The 23,501-nt window shown below is 34.9% G+C and overlaps 1 protein-coding gene across 1 annotated transcript in view; it reads right to left on the reverse strand.

Moving 5' to 3' along the window:
* The window catches only part of CNTNAP2 (contactin associated protein 2), a gene marked incomplete at its 5' end in the record, with an annotated part of 1,047,398 nt that overhangs the window by 296,062 nt on the left and 727,835 nt on the right, over positions 1–23,501 (reverse strand). Inside the window, one exon of the mRNA XM_083867656.1 lies at positions 6,690–6,890. Within this exon, the coding sequence (XP_083723782.1) occupies positions 6,690–6,890 (201 nt within the window). The remainder of the gene's footprint in view (positions 1–6,689; positions 6,891–23,501) is intronic.

Genomic DNA, 23,501 nt, shown 5'->3' on the forward strand with positions numbered 1-23,501 from the left:
CAGCTTTTACAAAGCGGTTCCAGACATTAACTGATGACCCTTTAAAGAGGGTAAAAAATTTTCCAAATACACAAGTTATAGCTCAATGCCCAGGCTGTCAGGGTAGAATGTAGGAAAGCCTAAGTCTAACCTTCAGATGAAGGGTGAAAGCCCCAGCCTCAAGAAAACAAGCAGTACTACGTCATCCATGAAAACAGGGCAGGCAATGTTTCAATAATAGTTGAACCCTTGTCATCTTATGATGCAAAACACAGGGCAATTAATGAAGAAAAGGCCAAGAGAAGACCATAACATAATAGGGAATGGAGCTCTGTTTTATGCACTAGAAAATGCTATTTTAACTGTGTATGTATGGCTGGATTACTCATACAGTTCTTTCTGACACATTCATCTCAGGAATGGGAGTGAGGAAAGAAATCCTGGATATTTTTACTGCATATTTGCATAGAAAAACATACTCAGGGTAATTTAGGATACTCATACTCATTTAGGATATGAGTGAAGAGAAATTCTTGACAAGACACATGATACACCACCCAGATCCATTTTGTCTGAGAAACTAATATGTTTTAGTCATTTACCAGGAAAGATAACTTTCCCCCAAAACAACCTGGGTTTGTGAAGAAGCAATGTATGTGATTATTTCTCTGAAAACATTAACTATGAACAGTTTTAAAAAACTTTTGTAAAACATGATACAACAAAAGCAGTGGGGAAACTATTGACTTCCTCTAACTTTATTTTAAGAAATAAAAATAATGAATTTTTCCCCATAATATGTAGATCGCATCCACATAGTGAGAGGGTATGAGAAACAATTGGTTTGGAACATTCTGTTAGAATTGCCAAGTTAAAACTCATATACATAACTTTTTCTTAAAAAGGCATAGCTAAACCCCCTAGAGTTCACTGCACTGCAGTTAAAATTTCCATAAAGGATTTCTAACATTCACAAAGCTCTTGTCAGCTACTACTATTTCTAACAAACACCAAAGCAACATGTACCCCTTTTTCACTTTAGTAATACTGGATTAAATCTAATTACTACACAACAGCAATGAAAACTTGGAAAATTAGCAGAAATAGTTCACCAGGTAAGAGAATGATGAAGACTGAGTAAAATTAGGAGACTCAGTGATTACACTATCAAAAAAAACCTCAAAGAAATTGGTAAGAGATAAGCAAAGGGGCAGACCAGAACAGAGATGTGAGAAGAGTGTACTAACAACTAGCTGGAAGAAAATGACATCAACATAATCATTTATCTATCTACCATTTACTTAATGATGTGTATTTCATGAGAAACATTTAGCGCATGAATTATTTTCTGCTTCTGTTGTGTGGCAACATAATGATGCCTAAAGGAAAAAGAAATCCCCAAAAGCTAATGGTTTCCACTTCTGGGACAAGAGCATGTAGATCAGAGTGGAGCAAGTTTATTAATCCTTCTATTCTTGCGCTTTAACATCACTAGAAGTTGAAATCAGCTTTTCTAGAACATTGAGAAGAAAGGGTCAATCAATATTATTAAGACTGGATGAGATACATGACAGCTTGGGAGCATGCTTTCTGGAAGTAGATTGAAAAGAGAATGATGGAGCCTGGGCAAGTTTTAGAGAGACTTCCATTCATCACTGTAGTACTACAGAAATCCCATTCCTCCCTCAGACTCTATTTCAAAAACTCTTGTTAAGCAGGAAATATATCTGCAACCAGCACTCTAGATCAGTTAATGGGTAGTGATGGCAAAGTTCATAAGTTCATTAAGTTCTGATTTGGACTGCTGCTGAGGAACAATAGCATATTGCAATTTTAAACTTTGTTTTTATCACAGTCTATGCATAAATCTTACTTCCTACTGGTATTATGATAGCTTTATTGTAACTGAAACAACAAAACACCAAATTAAGTTTTCTATTTCACCTGTTTAGCTCCTAAATTCATGAAGCTGTGTCTCATTTCCTCCAGAGACAAACAGGCATGAAACAGTAATTCATGTACTGCAGTAACTCTGCTGTATGTTTTTCATACGCTGCCTGCAGGCACAGTGAATAGGAATAAAAACTGGAACAAAACATCAACAGATCTTACTCTGTTCTCTGTATCTATGCTTTTAGCTCCCACTTTCTGATTATTTGTTACAGTTCCTATAGCCCTGGGAAATGACAGACACAGATACTATGAATGTAGCAGTGCTTCTCCCTTCAGGGTTTCATTCTCAGGGTAAGAGGAAGCATGGCAGAACCAGCCTGCTGTTCCCTCCCCTTTTCCTAGGCAAAGATCAGTGGCCCATGGAACATTTCATACCAAGAAAGTAACAAGTGAGTATTATTAGGAAGTCTCATGAAAAGAGTGGATGAAGATGCCCAATTTTATTAACTAACATTTTGCATTCTATGAGTATATTCTTTCACTGTTCTCTGTTTAATTTTGCTTTTTATAGCAAAGAAGGGAAGCTTCTTTCTATAAGAGCAAATTGATACTGTATATCACACTGCCTCTTTTCACCTTTTTAACCAGGGGCCACAAAAGGACTTTCTTCTGTCTCCAAGCTCCTGTTTACAAATAAGGGAAATGTCCTATTACCTCCCATATCAACTGGAAAGTATATATATGGGCATCAAGAACCCTGAAAAGACATGGCTTTCTACATGTCCTCAGTACTAAACATATTAATATCCTCTCAAAATGAATGTTTCCAAGGGAACAAGCAGAAAAGAGGGTATGAGAAATGTAACTGTAAAAGAGAAAAAACAACCCCCCAAAATCCGCACTTCATTTTTTTTTCAAATTTACATATATTTATGTTGTTATTAGGTTGCAATTATGATCCATGGACTTACTATTTCATTCATTTATTAACTGCCACAATTACTTGAGTTGCCAAGATCAAGTTTGTCATGATAATAACTGCACACTCACAAAGGAATTGCTATTCTAAAAAAACATATCTAAATAAGACAATAAGCAGCATCGATCTCATGCTGATTAAAAAAAACAAACCAAACAACAACAACAACAAAACCTGCTACAGTCAGAGGAAATCTGTTCCAAAGTTGGGAGCATAAAGGCTGTGAGACAACTGCAGCCCTGCTTGAATCCCTGCCTGAAAACAGTTTCCTCAGAAATTTTTGGTGTACCCATAATTTTACTGTTTCTTGTGATAGCATAGTATATTTTCAGCAGAAGTGTCTCGTTTTGCACTTCCTTAAGAAAGTCACCAAGCTATCCTGACTAATTTTGTTTTTTGGATAATCTTTAGTGAGGCTTTGAAACGGACCCCTAGGTTTTAACATAATTTATAGCATATTGGGTTTTGCGTTCAAAACAAACTCAAAAAACCCCAAAGCCAAAACAGTAAAGACAGGAAATTACATTTCCAGATAGCCTTTGCTGATTACTAGACAAGGACTGTTGATTCATCTTTGAGCAGAAAATTGAACCAGATGACCTTCTGTAATACCTTCAAATCTGAATTATCCTATAGCCCTATGAGATTCCTCGGTATGCTTTCAGAAGTCACTTATAACTTCATTTACATGGAACTTCTTATTACTATCTTGCCTCAGACTAAATAGAAAGGCAGTGGCATTATTACCTGTAAAATCACTCCCAATCCCTTTTGTCAGCAATGATTTTAAACTATTTGCTAGGATGTACATGTTATTTTGCTAAGATGAAAGCTCATTATTAAGAAAAAAAGACAAGGACATGAAGCAATAAAGTCTTAAAGCCTAAAACTCGTAACAGAAGAATGAGAATTCTTTGTACAGACTAATTTTCATATATCCCTCTGAAATCACACGACAATGAGAATTCTTTGAGTGCTGTGCCTCCAGCCAAAAAAAAACCCTCAACAAAATAGGCTTATTAATATGAAGGCTTTCCTCAAACACAAAATTTTGATGTAGTTCTTGTTTAATACCAAAAATATTATCTAAGGTATTATTAGCAGCAGAATCAGTAGAATTGCATATATCTCTACCTTGGTAGGAAAGGTCACAACAGTAAGCAGCAAAGTCTGTAGTCCACTTATAGCTAATATTTAATATATCATTAATAAATCAATAAACAGCTTGAGTCCTGACTTGTTTAAATATTTTAACTGAACAATTTCTCACTGGGATCATGTTGTAAAGTGACAGGATTCCCAAGAGACAAAAAGTGAAAAAGTTGAATTGCTTAACTATCTTCTCAGTTTTCTCAGTTCTCTTTGATGCACTTTAAAACAAAAGGACCTTTCTATCCTAAGTGGTTATTTAAACATCTGAAATGTGTGTGTGTAAAAGTCCTAGCCTGGAAAAGCATCTAAGGTCAAGGCCACAGACGTTATCCTGATCCCGTGATGCTAATAGAGGTTTCACTATTGCTGCAATACCACCAGGTTCTCACTTCTGAGGAATACAAAATCTTTTTTTGTTTTCTTTAATTTTTTTTCCTTATTTCTTAGTGTGGGAATCACACTGCAATGATTTATACACAAAGCTCAGTGGTGGAAGATGCCACATGAGTGCTTTGAGCTGTGCTGTGAGATGAATAGGGTGTCATAATATATTCAGCAAATATGGCAATCCTCCAAGACAGGGAAAGGTATGAAAAATTAGTTCCTTAGTTTAGAAACCATACACTGAAGCCAAGAACACATAGAAAGAAAATGTATTGGCCTCTTTCCCACTAACACACAAATCACTGTGGTTCTATGTGTACAAACCATTACAGGTGTTATGCAAACACTGCAGTGTGATTTTTTTTGTTACTGTCTAGGTAAAAATAGTCTTTGTTTCTTCTTTCTTTTGCTTAAAAGGAAAAAAAAAAAAAAACAAACCCACATTATAGAAAATCTGTTGAAACTCACTTTCCAGACCAAAAAAAATGGCTTATAAGGAATTTCTAAGACAAATTATTTTTCCATAAAAATGGTGAAAACATGAAAAAGGAGATACCTGCAAATTATGCTTAAAATTTTCTAAGAATTCTAAAATGCAAATATTTTTCTTCTTAAAAAAAAAAAAAAATATATATATATATATAAAAGATCAGCAGGTTATTATTTCGCGTGCTGTTTAATTTTCCTTTAAATCTAGAAGCTAGGGTAAACACCTGCAATTACAGTATATGTTTACTTTATTATAATATAAACATATATTAAAACATATATTAAATATATTAAACATATATTAACATATATGTTTATATATGTTAATATATAAAACATATATTAACATATATTAAAAAGTATAAATTGGTCCTGAAATACTAGTTTTATATATATATATCAAGAAGAAGAATATAACACTGCACTCTGGGCAAACTATGAGCTTTGTGAGCACAATATCTCCAACTCTGTCACCAAATTAATTTGCCTTCTAAATATCTGTAAAACCTACATTCATATCCAACTTTTCAGAAGCTTAGACAAGCAGGGAGCTTGTATCCATCAGCAGAGTCTAATCAGAAAAATTCTAGTTATGAACATCATTCAGGATCCTGTAGATTAAGGCCCAAGAAGGAACAAATCATTTTCCACATTGCAGAGTCTCTGCGCTACACTAAATTAAGCAAAATAACGGCAACAGAGACAAACCATGCATTAGAAATAGTTAAAAAACAGCAGGGAGGATGGAGAGGAGTAACAAGCATTACAGTGTCTATTGAGTAATGGAATGCTTATGCAAATAGGAATAAGACACATATTCATTCCAAATGAATACTTATTTATAGCACCACAAGAAAATAAAAAAAAAAAAAAAAAAAAAAAAAAAAAAAAAAAAAAAAAAAATTGTGAGGGAAAGCAACCTAAAGTATAACACTGTAAGCATGCAGCCATAAAATCAATCTGAAATTTGAATTGCTCTTATCACATGTGAACTCACATGAAGTTCACAATCATGAGAATGTGTTGTATGCTTTCACTTATAAACCAGTTTTCCCTAAGTACCATTAAGATTTATTTAATATCTAAATCTATCATACACAATTAAACCATATATGAAGTACTTGTCACATAATAATAGAGCTTTTAAAATACAATCCCTTCTTTGTGTGCTAATTCTGGAACAACTAGTACTTTTGTCTTTATTGGTTACTGATGGTAACCTTTGTTGAGCAAGCACATAAAGAAAGGGTAAAACTACACAGCAAAAGAAGAATCTTCTAATCTTAATCTACTTGTAGGTAATAGCATACAGTTTCTCATACAATTGCATTACTGACCATGCCATTCTCTACAATGTATAAGGAATCTGATTACCTACAAATGCTGGGCATGTAAAAAGCTGTTTCAAAAGTGTTAGTGGAAAAATTCTAACCTTCATTCAACTAGTGCCCTTGCTGACTGTAGTGTATGAAAACTGACAACCAGAAAAAGAGGATAAAGTTCAAAGCAATTTTTCAATGTCTCTATTGATTAAGCTTTAAAAGTTACTGTGTTTACCAAATGCCACCTGCTTTGAGGAGCAATAGATCTGAGAGGAGAACACACAAACACTTCATATTTTAGCAGCAAGCAAACAGACAAATTTTTCTAAGAAAATCACGTCTTCTGTATTTTCACCCTCTTTGTAAACTTTAAGAAAGGACAACAAAGAAATATGTTCAATGAATGGACTCCTCTGACAGCAATACCTGTTAAATTGTTGAGATAAAGCTCTTTAACACTATATTTAATGGATATCCCATTCTCAGCCTACCTGGTGTATTCAGCAGCCGGGACATCTTGCAAGAATAGGAGATAAACTGCTCACAGTATTCAGCACTACTGGTAATGGCAGAAATCTGGTCCATTGTTGCACTGTAGTTGAGCTGCAGCACAGATAACTTCTCGGGGCTATTGCCTCCCACAGAAGTCTGCATTTGCAGATCATGGTACACTGTTGTCCATACTTTATCCTCTGAAAGAGAGGGCAAGGAAGAAAAGACTGGTTAGAGACAGACAGTGGAACTGAATTAAAATAAATTTAGGCCTTTGACAAAAAATAAAAGTGCAAGACATTTGTTGAGGTGGTAGTGGGGAAGGAGGGCACTGCATATGAAAGGTCAGCATGTGACAGCACAGTTCCTACTATGAACTGATGAAGGGAAGAAGCTCTGATCACCTTTGTGAAAAGGTACCAAATATACCATGTGAGAAGTCTTCCTTAAACAACTGATGCCTACAATTACATATGGAAGTAAAAAGGATTAATTTTGGTCAGAAATTAATCTTGGTGCCCTAAAGATTTAAAGTCTTTATGTGAAGAACATTCACTGTGCTGTGGGCTGGAGAGCAACACTGCTTTAGTAAAGTAGTAGTAAAGTAACAACAAGGATTCTCATGTGATAAAGTAACAACCAGATTCTCATGTGTTACATCATTTAGCAATTAATACTGAAAAATGTTTCCACATTTTTTACCCAGGATGTGTTCTAGGATAAAACAAAATTACTGCTTATTGAGACTTAAATATTTTAAAACAGCAGCGCCATATAACTTTACTGATTCTGGTTATGGCATAGATAGCACCATAGGAATTAATCAAAGTAGAATGGAAATACAAAATCTTCTGTTTAGTTGAGAAAAGGCACAAAGGAGGAGGAAAGACAACTTCAAAATTTTTGATAAGAAATACAGCAAAATCTCAACAACTCCAACAAACTTTTTTTTGCAGGGTTGTGCAAAAAGTTGTGTTATATCCAGCCCGGAATAAAGTCTGTATGCATTAGGTATCTTTAAACTACTGAAGAGCAAGTCACTAGAAATGTTACTGTGAACCATTTGTCAGTAGTTACCAGAGAAGATTTAAGATGAGGTATTATAATAATAAAACAACACATTTCACACTCCTTTTATAGCAAGATTTGTTGAAGCTGGAAGGCAGTTTAGAAAGAAATAAAGACAAGGCACAGAAACTTTGCTGTTATAGACCAACCATTTATTTTTCTTAGAGGGACATTCCACTGAACCAAAATGAAAAAAATATTACCTAAGTAATATAGGGCTTCAGAATGAAAATTTTGAAGATTCAGTCAATATTATTGATACTGTCTTCCTGTAAAAATGCTATTCTATCACTTAGGGGAAGAATTTTAAAGTTTAGGTTGACTAGGTACCACTCTAAAGATCCACTATTTCAGCTGATATACACTACTCATATTGGGCATCTCACACAGACGAGGAGTGAAATAGGTCAATTATCCTCTGTAAATAAACCACAGAGAGTTCTATTTTCTCTATGCATTAACCTGAAACACATCACCACAAGACTTCCTAGAAGTGCATCAGATTTTGTCAATAATATTTGTCATGTAAGGTTCTTTCACGTTTAAAGTTGTTTTTCTGTTTTTCTTTTAATTTTTCTGCCTTATATATTCCTACCGCTGATGGCAAAGTCAAAGAAGTCTGTCTTGGAATAAAAAATGTAGAACCTTAAAAAACATCACTAAGAGTTTACTCTGGTGCCTTAAACTGGCTTGTATGAAAACCCAGTTTGCCAAATGAGCCAGGCCTTTTCCCCAGCTGTTCTGTCAGCAGCACCACTGACCACAGTTGTCCTTCAGAAATACAAAAATAAAACTCACCATGCTGCGAACTTTCCTGTATTTGTCATAAAAACAGACTCTCCAGGGAGATCACCTGGTATTTTCTGAGTATACTAATTCACCTGACAGATGTGCCTTACAGCCATAAACCTCATAAAATGTAGTGTATTGCAGTATGTTCTCAATTCCTCTATGTAAATCTCTTGCCTGTTAATGCAAATCTCAGTCATTCTTAAACTTGTGGCCTGCACTTCAATATTTTAACTACATGGAAACACTTTGCCAGACTGATACATACTCAAAAGTGCTACAGTACTTCCTCACCAAGTTCACTGGAATGTGCTCACATACACTGATGAGTTTTGGTGTGACCCAGAGTAAAGATAGCTCTCCACAATATGATTATCCTTATCTCCCAGAGTCTATACTCTGCCTTATTTTCCAGTCTTAATTTTTACTGCATAGTGTCAGGCTATTTTGGATTATATGGAATCATGTGGACCCATGTGTTTGCAACTGATACAGTGTTAAGTTTTTCTAATCAAACATTCAGAGATAAGGTAAGCAAAGCAGACAAATCCTCCACAAGTTGTACACATCACTAGCCAAATGAGATTAAATTCAGCAGATGCTGCAAGATGGTTATTATTTTAGTATTCATATCCTTAGTTCAAAGCTCTTGTAAAACACAGCAATATTCTTGCATTGAGAAAAAGAAATTAAAAAATCAGGAGAAAGGAATTCCACTCCCAAGTACTAATAAAAATTTATAATTGTCACCTGTCAAATTATAAAGAGAACATAATCCAGTTTTGTTGAGTCTGGGATGGAAGTTTACTGCAGATTCACTTACAAGAAAGGATTGGGATAATTTATATATTCACTGACAGAATTTTTGGCAGAAAACACTTTACATGCAAGAACACAAAAGTGTCAGTATGGAATGCACTAGGACAGTTAGAACCTCATATTGGATTTTTGATTCAGCAAAGACTCCTCGACTAGGCACTAAGAAGGGACAGGAATATGACTAGCAGTAGGAATTGTGTTAGGTAATATGTTTGAGAAGGAATTTTCTTATGGATAGCAGATTCTAGCCAATATACAGTCGCTTCCCCTCCAAGTTAAGAAGTTTAATCTGTACTGTGGCACACTGTACTAAGGGTGATACAACCATACTCCTGTCAGTCAAATGCATCCTCTGAAAAAATTCAGGACCTTCCCATCAAAATACAAAATACTACTAACAATTAAGCTCTAGTTGCACATTGTAATAGACCTTTTTATCAATATACATATATGTGCATAAAGTCAATAATCTTTTACAGAAAAGCAACTCAATCTCTTCCTGCTGTCTAAAAGATGATGGGAGATTGATTAGGACACACCTGGTCAGATACAGAAAATAAACCCAGGTCTTATTTCACTTGCAACTAATTTTTTGATAGTCTGGCTCAAATGACCCATGAACACATTCAGCAAGCTGTCTTGTCCAAACTCTGGAAGCTGAAACATCTGTGCCTGCAGGTCAGGCACAGAGAGAGTGTTGAGCAAAAGTTTATAGGAAGGAAGATCGTTCTCTGGGTAAGGGATTTCATGCTATTCACATATTTTCCTGATTTAACTGTAAAGCACTGCCATGACACAAGGACCAAAACTATATGGAATGGTAGGGCCTTTCCTGGGCTGGAAAAACACATTAACAGGGTAATGTGGTCACAGATAAAATCCATCTCCCCTCTCCACCAGATGCACACTCCTGAGTACCTATAGCTCTTTATGTGTGGGGCTGGCTTCAAGGTGTCTGGAAAGACTCAAAGGAGATAAATGCCAGGCAGAAATCTCAGCCTTATCTACTGAGTCCTGATAACAAACTGCTTTTTTCCTTTCTCTCTTAAAAATTTGTTAATGTATTTATACTTCCCATGGAAATCAGTTAGGCATTTATAACTTCAATGATCTTCAATCATGTTTTCAATTTCTCAGAAACTTTATTTCTTGAGACCATTCTTGAGAGAGATGGAATCAGTACCCTGCTTGCAGTAACCTTCACAGAAGGTAATACAGAAAGTGTGAATTACCAGAAAAGGTAATACCGATAGTGTGAATTATCTCAAATACCTGAATCCTCACCATTCATGGAATTGTTCCCATGTAGCTGAGAGCAGGATATGGCATTCATTGTTAATATATCCTTATTTTCTGTCAATAATACAGAGAAGTCCCATTTAAGGTAGATAGAAGTGAAAACCTGTCCTACTTAACAGTAATTTGATACATATTCCTGGCAATTACTGTCACCACAACACTGGAATGAGTATTCCCCTAAAACAGGAGCAGTTATTTGAAGAACACCTGGCATATGGCTAGTGCTAACCACAAGTGTTTAGAGACAACTTGTCAGCCACAGCTGTGTGTATGACTTATGCACCACCAAAATACCCTTCTCCTACACATGGAAGTATATGAGCTCCTACCTGGATTTACTAGGCTGATTGTAGCTTTCCCACTGGAGGGCAGAGTACTTGCACCAATTAATTGCTAACACTTCAGGAAGATAAAGGGCAGCCAAGATGACCACTTTTTCACTCAAATGCATATCTTAGAGGTTTTTTTAATGGTGCACAGCGTGTTGCAGTTGCACAGGTAAAAAAAAAAAAAGGTTCTTCCATAATTTTGTTTATAGCAGTGAGGAGGAAGTATAATTTTCTTTGAATAGAATGCTGAAAACAAGTAACTATAGATTCTTAATAGAATTCATAATGGTTTTCACTAAGAACAACGTAATTAGATCCAAACTGCTAATACATTTGATGCAATTACAGAGAAAATAAGTTCCCTGTAATTTAGTATGCACATTACTCTTTGCTGAAACAGTTCCTCTCTAACAGATAGATATTATAGTACGATTAAGTTCCCTAATTTAGATTTTTTTTTAAGAAAGGAAATGACCACCTGTTTCCTTAAAGTGACAATAAAGTGACATAATTTATTTTGCTGAAAATACTTTTCATTTGCAATGACTTACAGTTCTGTCCACTCACAACTCCTTTTTCCAATAAAAAGTGAAGTATGTGGTTAATAGAGTAATCGATAAGTATTTGTAATGGCTCACAAATTAAAAGAGAAATAAAATTAAAATTTCCTTGATCACCAGCTATTCAAGTGATCAATTCAAATATTAACATGTGATTTCCCCCACTTAATATTCAACTTATTTCATGATGTTATGATGATATTTATCATTACGCTATTGAGTATTTTGCAGATAGTTTCTTCTATTACTGAACTTTCCTCACTCATTTGCTTGGTGCTCATTTAGCAAGAAGGCTTGCTTTTGACAAAAAAATTAAGTAATCTTTTAAAATGATAATTAACTAATAATAAGTTTGAAAATAAATTTTAGAAGACATAATGCTTGTATTCCACAGCTACACATACATTTTTCCCCTTTTATTTTTATATCTATTGCTATTAAAGTTTTACTTTTTTTTTTTTTTTTTTTTTTTTTTTTTAAATTTTTTTTTTTTTTTTTAATGAATGGACTTATATGCTTAAGATATTATTTTATTGGTTACTTTCAAGAAATCAGAAAACATTTTGATTTCTCAGGAAAGATCATCTTCTCTCTCCTCCCCTCAATATATCTATGGTGCCATTTTTTGATGGATGCAGTTTTGTGACCTAAAATTTGGCTAATGTATGAGAACACGTCAGTTCCTGGTTGAAATCTTGAAGATGATTTTGAGAATTCCTGAGCATATAAAAGCCTGGAGGTGGTTCTTTAATAGACATCCTGATTTTTACCATCATCAGTGCTTTTATCTCTTCAAATTAGATTACTGAGCCATGTTCTATGATACGCTACACTACAAATCACTCAAGAAACTAGACAGGATAACCCATTTAAAAGTGGTCTGCCTTCTAGGGAGCACAACAATTGCTATTGTAATCATATTATAAGGCCTCCAATTTTATTTTCTGATAAGAACCTAATTGGTATTAAGTTGTGTGGGATGGTAGCACAAAAGTCATTAGCCATGTGAATAAACTAAGCACTTTTCTTGCCACAGTCTTGTAGACACAAGACGTGATGTACACAACTGATGTGGAAAAAATTAGAGCAGTCCTTATCCTCTTCTCCATCCTTTTATATTTCTCTTGGTGCATGTTTATTTATAAAAGCTTAAAACTATATATAGCAATTTAAAACTAATTCTGCTGTGGACTTCAAACGAGCTACGGTTGAGTTTATAAAAATGAAAAATACATATTTACTTGAAGTTAATTAGTATTTTAACAATCTTGCCTGAGATTTACAAATGTCAATTTTGCAGTATAGTTACCCTGGTGATATGTACTGCTATCATCTTACTAATGTAGAAAATGGGTTTTAGAGCAGAAAAATCCAATATTCAGAAAAAAAAAATTAAGACTATTCTTATTAACTGAATTCTTTAGAAAGCAAAGTCAGTCTCTTAATCTATTTAGGTGAGGAATAGAAGCAATCCCAAAATGTAATTGAGCCATTCCTGCACTCATTTTCTATGTCTACTCCTTTCATTCCTTCCTTTCATTGTTTCTTGATCAAGATAATAATGAATCTTCAAATTTAACTAAGACTCATGTTCTTTTTTACTTATGATGGTGTCTTGTGAGGCAATACCCTTCCCTTGTATTTACATAGTCTTTCATAACAATTCAGGAAAGAGAAAACTTTATTTATTTTGTGAACTTACAGTGATATTGAATGATATAATTTTCTAAAAATTTATATATAATAGATAAATTCACATACTTTACAAAATGGAGAGGGAGGAAGTGACCAAAATACAATTTTCAGGGAACCAAAAGTTTTCAGAGAAGTGATAATGAAATGGCTGTTCCAACGCAACTTGTTAGAAATCTCAAGGGACACTAGTGAAGTAGCAAGTAGAGGATGAATTCTCTGGATTACTAGAGATGATTTTGAATTACTCAACACAGTTGTATGTGGAAAGCTAATGACAAGAGCACCTTGAGAAACAGAATAGAGACCACTTGTGCCTTCAAAGAAAAAGACTGCAACAACAGATATTGTTACTCTGAAAAGCAGTGCCTGGGGGGAAAAGCTCAAATCTGATTTGGGCCCTAATGTCAAAAATTACCTCCTACAGGTGTTATTAGAAGCATGAGTTTAAAAATAATCCTATATTGAAAGGACCAATAAATAATGAGATACAGTATAGCCATATGAAGGAGGACTCGGATCATTTAAGTGCCTGGTCTAACAGATGGCAATTGCAGTTCAGTTTAGATTAAGGAACATTAAAGTCAAGAACAAAGGACATAAAAGAATTAACAGTGTGGTTGTTTTCAGCACAGTGAACAGAATATAGGCAAGGGCTGAAAAACTTTTTAAACAGTTCAATAATAACTGAAGAATCAACAACCAGTTCTACCTTCTGAGGAGCAGCCTCATATATAAACAAGTATTATACAATCGGAAAAATCAAATATGTCTCCTTTAAAGCAGTTTCAGTTCATTTTAGCATATCAGAGGAGCATATGCACTTAAAAAATCAATTACTGCCTGATTTTTTTCTTTTACTGAGCAACATAGTACAATCCTTTAGCTATGATCCCAAACAGATCTGAGAATCACTGAAAAAAACTAACACAGTTTTAAAAATATATATTTCAAAGGATGTTCTGAAGAAAAAGGCTCTTCAAAGCTTGCACTATGTTAGCTTGGACCATAAGAAACCATTTCCTGAGCTGTTCTGACTGACTTTCTATTCTCATGGAGAGAGACTAATGCAGGCCTCAAGTGCTACCACTAAAAACTCCCACCTTTCATTCCAACATCAGCTAAGTGCATGAATCCTCACCATATTCTTCCCTGATCTAACTTAGTTCTCTCAAGAAGAACATATTCCACTCTTCTCTCTCACATCCTCCTAACCCCACTCAATAGACAGACAGGAAAAGGAATATACTGTGCTGAAGTACCCTTTCTAATTATTGCATCAATAAACTGAATGTCAGGAAACCTCCTGAAAAACTTTCTATTTTTCATTCAAAAGGTGCTTCCAGATTGGAGAACTTACACTTTTAATGCATGTTTTGCAATTATTTCTTCATTACTTTTAATCATATTGGCCACATTTAAATTTAAGAATACCATTTTAATTACTACATAAACCTAAGCATTGCCTAAATTAAATAACAAAAATTACTATTATATATATTTTAGTGCAAAAATCATGTTTCCTGTATTTTTTGACAACGGTGCTAAAATTTCTTTAGATAATTCAAAAAACATTGATATTGAATAGACAAGATGGACAGCAGAATGAAGTTTAGTTATGTTGCAACTGACAGAAGAATTTTGGTATCTTAGATGCCTTTATTTGTAATCTCTCAAACCAAGCATGACTTGAATTCTATACTAAACTACCATGCCATGCATTATTTTAAAAGACATTCTATGAAACTTTTTAGTACACCTGTGGCTTGATATGTAGCACAGAGTGACATTAGGAGAGAAGAAAATGTCAGTCAGACTTCATAGCAAATTCAGCAAATTTAATAAATTATGTGTAAGAGATTTTCCTATTCTGAATATTATGATCTGATTCTGTCTCAATCTAAATTTGACAGCAGAAGAGAAAAAGACCACATTAATTTCTATGCTAGATTACAGTAAAAGACACAGCATGGTCCTGAAAAAAGACAAATATTCCATTTGCACAAATTTACACTTGTAAAATTCACAAGTACAATTCTTCTAATGGAAGAATTAAAGTACTATATGAATGGGGAATAATGATCATGCTAGACAATAAGAAACTTTTAACTTCTGCAAATTCTTAAATGTTAAGTTTTTCACTTTGTAGACAAGGGATGCCTTCTCTCTTCTACTCATCTCAGGACTACCATTAAAACACCATAAACCCATTGCACGGGACAACTGCGCAATGTTCCTTTATTTCCACCTAAAGGAACAGAGTGCTTCTATACAAATGTTTCTTTTAAGGAAATAAAAATTAGCTTCTTCAGAAACTCCAACTCTCCTTGCAGCACACATCTGTAAAAGCTGTACCCTAAAGTGTCATACAGCTCAAAGACAGTGCTGAGTGAAAACAACATTCTAAGAAAGCCCAATACTGCACCAGCTGCCTCTCTGGCTTCCTGCTAGCAGATATCCAACAGATTCTTGCTTTCAGAAAGCTCTTTCTAACACAGGCCTCATGAGAATAATGCAGGAATACGTCTATTTCCATAAACCTAGTGTTCTGAATATTATTTTAATGCCTCAATACAGAAATCACAGCATACAGAAAACATCACAGAATTTGGAGAAGAGGGTGGCATATGTGAAAATGAAGATGCTTTTTTTACTAGATCTAATACTGCGTTCTTTTTCATCACAGGCTTGCATATACTATCCTATATCCAAAACCACTCAAAAATATAACATCATCTATTTAAAAAAAAAAAAAAAATATATATATCTACATTATGTAGAAATAATATATTTTAAATTAGTAATTTTGAGATGCCAAAAAATTCACAATTGTGCATAATTGAACTTTGTCATTCAACTTCGACAGAACTGAATAGCTAAGTGTTTTTTGTATCATTATCTAGGAAAAGAAGTATTAAACTGTCTCTATTCCTGCTGAGGTACCACATATGTATGGAAACCAACAAAACTAGCTTTTGTTTGTAACATTTTTTTAGCCCATGAAAAAATATTGAATCCCAAAAACAAAGGCATTTATAAAAATACCTGGCATTAAAATGTCAATGCTAAAACTCAGTGAATGCTAAATTCAACAGAAGCAAAAGATCAAAAAATTAAAGCTCTTAAGAATTTCCTAATAATGGAAAAAGCTTTACAATACATAGAATAGGGGTGAACAGTCCCATTTTAGTCAAAATCTATTATATTGCTGTCACTTGGCAGATATTCACACAGGCATAAGAGTATGTTGCAAATAAACAAAAAGATCCTTCTATTGCCTTTAAAAAAAAACCAAGCAAACACAAAAATACAAACCTAAAAAACATACATACCTAAGAGAAATAAAACATTGCATAAACCCTGGAATTTTTAAGAGACAAAGGACAGACCGTTTGAGAGAACTGACTACCTCAAGACATCCATAGGTCTGGGCCAGGATTTAAGTTTACTTTTTAGTTTGCTCAAAAGCACATGGATAATACTGACAATTGCTCCACATGCAGTCTCATTCATGAATCTGAAGAAATAACTTAGAAACCATATGAAGCAAAAAGTATTATTGAAAAGGGAATAGGAAGAGACTCAATATTGATGTTGGTATTATAATATTAGTTTAAAATACATTTCGACCAAGTGTTAGCAACTGACTTAATAGAAGACATTTCCCAGGCCTGAAAACAAAAGGACAGGGGAGGAACAGAAGTAATTTCAAGAGAAATTATCTTTGTTCTAGCTGCGCTTTCAAAAAACATTATGTGATTTGAAAATATTAAAATTTAATCTTGAAAAACTGTCTAGTTTTGGCACTTCATGTTCTTCTAAAACCCATAAGATTGATTAGTGACTTCTACCCAGGAAGAGGACTGAAACAGCTGCTACTCTAATTTGATTCTTTTATCTCTGATGTAGCAAAAAATGTGGTTTGCTGGTCGCTGGCATCTGCAGTGCTTCTTTTCCACTGCAGATGCCACAAAGCCCTGCAAAGCATTTGAAAGTATAGGTTTGTGATACAGCGGGGAATTAAGTAGAAAATTAATTAATATTTTATATTATTATGACAGTTTTAGCAAAAATCTGCAACAGTTATGGCAAAGGTGTCAGGCAGAAGTGAAACAAGCACTCAGAGCTCCTGGACACACTGATAAAGACTGCAGAAATGTCAGACAGCCCCTGTGAATATTAGCAGTAATTAGGTAGGCTAGTGCCTTTTTTTTTGTAGGGTTTGTTTTTTTTCAGTTGTTTTTATTTCCCATAGATCTGTAGTTTCTAAGTAATTTGTTTTATGCAATAAGATAAGCCATGAATATTCATGCCAGTGCACAATGCAAGTTCATAAGTCCTTTTGCTAAAAGCTCTTGGCCAGAAATACTTATCAATCTGCCCCAGCTGTTTCTACTCTGCCTAGTGAAGATGTTAGTCACCGGAATAATCTCAGTACACTTTTTGGTTAGCATCCAGTTGGCTCACTTGGTTGTTCATCAGATGCTGACCATACAACACAATAAGATTGACCATTTCAGCTTAGTTCTGCAGTAATCACCATAGCAAAATTAGCAATAATGCATCTTCAAGTACGAAAATGCTTCTGACAGAAACGTGTCTGATCTACACCCACAAATAATGCATGTTCAGGCTTTGGAGAGCCTGTCAGCTTCTAAAGGATACCCATATCTCTGTCAAAACCTATTCCTGTCCACTTTTCCCTAAGAAAACTGGAATCCAATTGAGTTGCGATGGTCCTAGGTATCCATCACAATAATTGACAACATTGCCATTTCCAATTGTTTTGTGACAGTATTTTTTCCTACTACTGACATGCTATTAAAGATATTTAATTGTTTTATCACTACTGACAAGCTTATTTCATTGAAGTCAGTAAATGCTGGTCTGAAAGAAAATCTGTGATTTCCATTTGTGATGCACAAGTGCATTTCAAAGTGAAGATAAATTGCTATTCTCTTTGGAAGAATATAATCTCAAGGCTTAGGGTATTGCTTTGGCAAAACCCACAAAAATAACTTTAGGAAGGTAATAATATCTTGTCACCAATTTTCCTAACTTGCTTACTATTGAATGCTTCAGTGTGTGCAGAGTTAGTTTAATAAATTCCATGCAGGATAATGGAAGATTATTACCTCAATAGCTCTCACTCAGGGAAGCATATCCTCAAACATACTAAATAAAGCCAATATTTACAGACCTCCTGAAGAAAGGAAAACTTAGACTTGGCAAACGGAAAAAACTCTAAAGCAGGAAGCATAAAGACCATGTTCATTCTCGTAATAACATGAACTCTGACATAATAAAAGTGAACCCAGACCCCTAACATTGAAACACTTGGCTTCCAGTACACAAGAGGATGGAGATCCTTACTCCTATCAGTTAAGACTTTCTGAACAAGAGACTTGGTTTGCAATTGCATCCTTTCCATTCAAAATCTAAAAAATTCTCTGAAAGTTGGATGTTTTTCTGGCTGTAGATAGCTGTAGGGATGCCCAATATTATATTTTTCTGGCTGTAGATGTTCCCTACTGACTGGGCAAAGTTTCACAGCTCATCCTATGGCCATGTTGGCTGGACTCTTCTCACTAAACCATATGGAATGCTAGCACTAGTTTGTTCTTAAGTTGTATCCTGTTTATTTCAACTATTCACTTTTTGGTGCTGTGGAGCAAGGGAAAATCTCAGTAGGTTGCAACCAAGTCTGCTTCTTCCAGGAAAATTCCTCATTGGTTTTAATGGATCTAAGTGGTTCTGATTGACTACCATATTTTCAGAGGAAGAGCTACTTTCTGTGAACTTGAAGTTTAAAAAAAAACAAACCCAAAAATGGCCAGCTTCCACATGATATCAAATTTAAGTAATTTTTGCCATTTTTGCCTTCATTGCTATCTCTCCTCAGTCTTTTTCCCCACCATGTGAGAGGTGGAGGAGAGTTTACAGTATACTTCTGGTGCTGCCCTAAAATGTGTACTGAGAGCCCATACTTGAATTTGTGAAAATATTATCTGTAGGTTCACATTATCTGTTACTGTACATTTGTTCTCTTCTGTAGAAAAGCACTAAGACTAATTTTAAGTGATAAAATGCAAACATATAAATAATCTTGGGGTCTTCTAGGAACATTCAAAAACAACCTTCACACAGAAACTTCACATCACTGTACACACACATTCTTACATAATCTATACTAATTCACTTATTAGGGAGTCCTGGGAGGGAGACATAGGAGAATCATTCTGTACATCTCCTGCCTGCCTGGAGAAACTGCATCAGCAGTAAATTTCCTAGATGTGCAAGTGCAGATCAAAAATTGCTATCTTCTGCAGCTTATTCATTGCCCAAGTAATTTCTTTTTAAAACTCGTCTTTCAGAACATAAAAGAAAGCCTGAGAATTTTTAGCAGCAATAACAACAACACAGCTTAACTGCCCTTCTACGCAAATTTATTGAGAAAATTACACATCAGGGTGGCAGCACTGTACCCTGAATGCTGTTTGGAAATTCTAGAGTGGAATGAATCTCTTTTCACTCTTAGAAATTGCCTGTAGTTTTTTCATCACTTGACTATCTCTTTCAGAAATGAGCGAGCTTGGTAGACCATTTGTAGTCTGAATGGAATTTTAGATATTTCCTTTTGGCTAATCTGCTCTTTGAACATTTAGCTACATTGATTTCAATTTCAGAGAAATTATCAGTAGCAGCAACACTCTGAACAGGTTAATGGTCTTCTTCCTAGTCCCACTGTCAACAAGACAAGACAGTAGCAGCAGTCAATAAAAAGCAGCCCTGGACAGGATTTGATGAGAAGATGTTTTCACTGTTAATTAAGGACAAGGAAGCAGTAGGGGATGGGAGAGCATTTCTGTATACCACGAGTCCCATATGAACACAGTGACTCACCTCTTCCAGGCTTTGAGGCAGTGCAGCTCAAAGCCCACAGAAGCATAGAGTAGTTTTTCAGTGATATAGGGAGTACACACCTCACATTATCTGTACCCCTCCCCTCCCAAACAACAGAGAAAACTCTGAGAAAATATTATCATCACAATAAAATAAAATTTGCAAACCACCACCACCACCTCCCACTATTTCAGGGGTAATTTAACTGTCTAGCCTTAACTTGACCTTAATTTTCTGACCAAAAGCAATAATAAAAGTTCTACAGGAAACACAAGTTTTGTTTGGCCTTTCAATAATATTCTCTACAGGAGCAATTTTCTAGGGATAACTGAAGCATATCACTGGCCTGAAGCAGCTTGTGCCAAGTTCCTTACATCCCCAGTAGGGAACAAGTGTGTGGGAGTGAATTCAGAGCTAAATATTTGCTTCTAACAGTCACAGTAACAGTTTGAGGTCGATGGTACCGATCATTATTTTATTTCCAGCCATCTCTTTTTTCTACTCCCCCAGTTATGGATGTATTTTTTGAAATATGGGCTTTTAAGGTCCTGCAATGCACAGAATTCTAAAAAGAGTTATTGTATTCTAATTTGTGAGGGCTTTGTTTCCAAGAAATGAGGAATATTTTCTGATTGCAGGTGATGTGAGGATTTTTTGCTTCTCCTAGAACAAATAATTCTGCAGAACAAATATTCTGCTTGATTTTCAACTAAGTCTGCTATGTCACTCTCAAAAGTCAATTTGTTCTTGTGCTTTGAGGTCATTACACACTTAGCCATCTTATTCTGGATGTAGGGATGTTTGTTCCAATTATGAGCATCCATTAAGATGATGACATGACATACTTTTATACTTATATATTCTTATCTGATGCTTCAGAGTTTGAAATGGGGCAGAAAAAGAGAGGGAGAATTACAGGAATGTAGTCAGACAGCCAGAAATGTTTCTATTACTTGGTGACTTAAGCCAAGTATCAATGATAAAGCTTGTTCTCTTCTCAAAGAGCAAATCAAGAACTTTGTCCTGGAGGCAGACTCCACATGATATTTTTTGTTTTATGGCTTAGATGTTTTCTCTGCAGTTGCAAGCTGGGGCAACTTTTCACTTTCTACACACACAAGAGTGACTGCAGGAAATATCTAGAGATATTCCAACATTATTTAGGATCATGTAAATTTAACATGATTTACTCAAACCCTAAAGTCATGACATCACATTTTTATTATTACACATTTTTGCTTTATGAAGTCAACAGGTGTTGATTCACAACCTTTCCCCTCTTGCCCCTCCAAATTCTATGATTTCATATTGTGATCAGCCCTGAAATTATTAGACTCTTCATCTCTGTGTAGAGACTGTTTCTATGGCAGTGTGCATTTAAGTAATGAACGTTATAAAAGATAAGTAAAAAAATAACCCTCACGATCCCATGGCCCTTAATACCAGGCTGTAGTCCTTTACTCTTTCATCCTTAAAAGCCTGACAATATGACAAACTCGACATGCTGTCACAGAACATAGCAACAGACTGCTCTCACTCATTCCTTGCCATCTAGATAGTGGCTTTAACCAGTCAAACTCAAATAACTGCCAAGCACAGGGGTGCCCAACAGTATTACCTTTTAGTGATAACCTGAGGCAAACCCAACAAACCAAACAGAAAAACATTCTGATTTATTTCACAAGGACCCCAGACAGCAAGCTGCATCTAATCAAGATGAGTCCAGGTAAAGGCTAAAAATTACAGTCTGTCAACTGATCGAGGCTGAGTGGAAAGTTGGATTTAGATGGAAAAACAAGCAGGGCCACTTTTGTGGGAAGTCAGTACTGCCTTCCACAGAACAGGAGAAAAATAACACCAGTCAAATTTGCTGAGACACCTTTAAGTACCACAACGAGCAAGAAAGCCAAACTTGACATAAATCAAAAATAGAAACAATGAGAAAGCTGATTACAAATGAAAATATGTACCAATGAAACCTAGAATAAAACGGTAAATAAGAGCAGATGAAAAATATAATCAATGAACTAAAGCTGAGATGCAGCATGCTTCAGCCAACTTGGCAGGCAAAGATGTAAACATAGTCTGTTCTGTTTCCAGGTTTCTCATGGGTCTGTTATTTTTCTCTGATTGCTTGGAAGATGAACTCACCTTAGGAAGAAAGCCTGCCATCAGAGATGCTGCTCTAGACATGACGCACTGATGCTTCAATGACTATTTTCTTCTTTCTCAGTACATTTTCTCCTTTCTTTTTTTTTAACAGAGATTCTAGCTTGATAAGTGAAAACAACCAAAACCAATGTCCTAAATGCCTTGATACCTTTCCCTTTCCTTTTTTTTAAAAAAAATTTATTTTTAAAATTTTTTTTCTATGTTATTTCTTTTTTGCTATGTTTATTTCTGCTCTTGTTTCATCTGCAAGAAAACAAGCTTGGATACCCTGTAGAAGCAGCCACAATTGATTTTAAATATTTGTTCCTCTTTTTACCCCTCAAATGTTATTTTAAATTGAAAAAATGACTAACAGAGTATTAAAAAAGTCTCCCCAAACCCCTCTACAATGGAAAGAATAGTGTATGACATGCTGTTAGAAACAAAAATGTAATTTCATATGTAAGAATTGAGACACTGAAGCTATTTTTTTCCTCAATTTTAGGCAAGGGACTCAAATATTATTATTGAAAGCTTCCTGCAACAATATTACACTAGGTAAGATCTCTATAATTGTCATTAAACAACAAGCATTGCCCAATTACAAAATTTTGTTTATTGACTTTAAATATATATCAATTCATTCTAGCCTAGTTAACAACTAAAATGTACTAACTTCTTCCTAAATCTTTACTTTATTGAATTAAATTTCTCAGCATTTTGTTTCACATATATTTTTATATACATGCATATATATGCATGAATAAAAAATTCTGGTACCTTGGAAGTTCAGTAATGCAGTTTTCAGGTAACAATTCTCATCTGAGAGCTGATATGAGAAACCGAATCAAACATTTACTGCTTCTAGGGCACTTTTCTTTAGGATGTAGTGATGGCACATTTATATTCATGCCATATGTTTCTACATATATCATAGTGTAAAGCACTCCATTGACCCACTATTTAGAGAGAAGAGAGAAAAGTCACAGGATACAACAGTTGTGGCTGTTTAACGTCTGCTCACAAAGTCATTGTAGCAATTATCACATGTGTCACTTCTGTTGAAAAAGATTGAGGAGAGAGAAGGGGAGGAGAGTGGGTAGAGAAGTCACCTCGTACATTTGACCTTAATGAGGCAGGCTACGAATGCTCATAATGATTTCTCAAACTGTTTGAAGATGAGCAGCTTGAGGCAAACAAA

The sequence above is a fragment of the Zosterops lateralis genome (genome assembly GCF_965231275.1).
Source record: "Zosterops lateralis genome assembly, chromosome: 1".
NCBI classification, from domain to species: Eukaryota; Metazoa; Chordata; class Aves; order Passeriformes; family Zosteropidae; genus Zosterops; species Zosterops lateralis.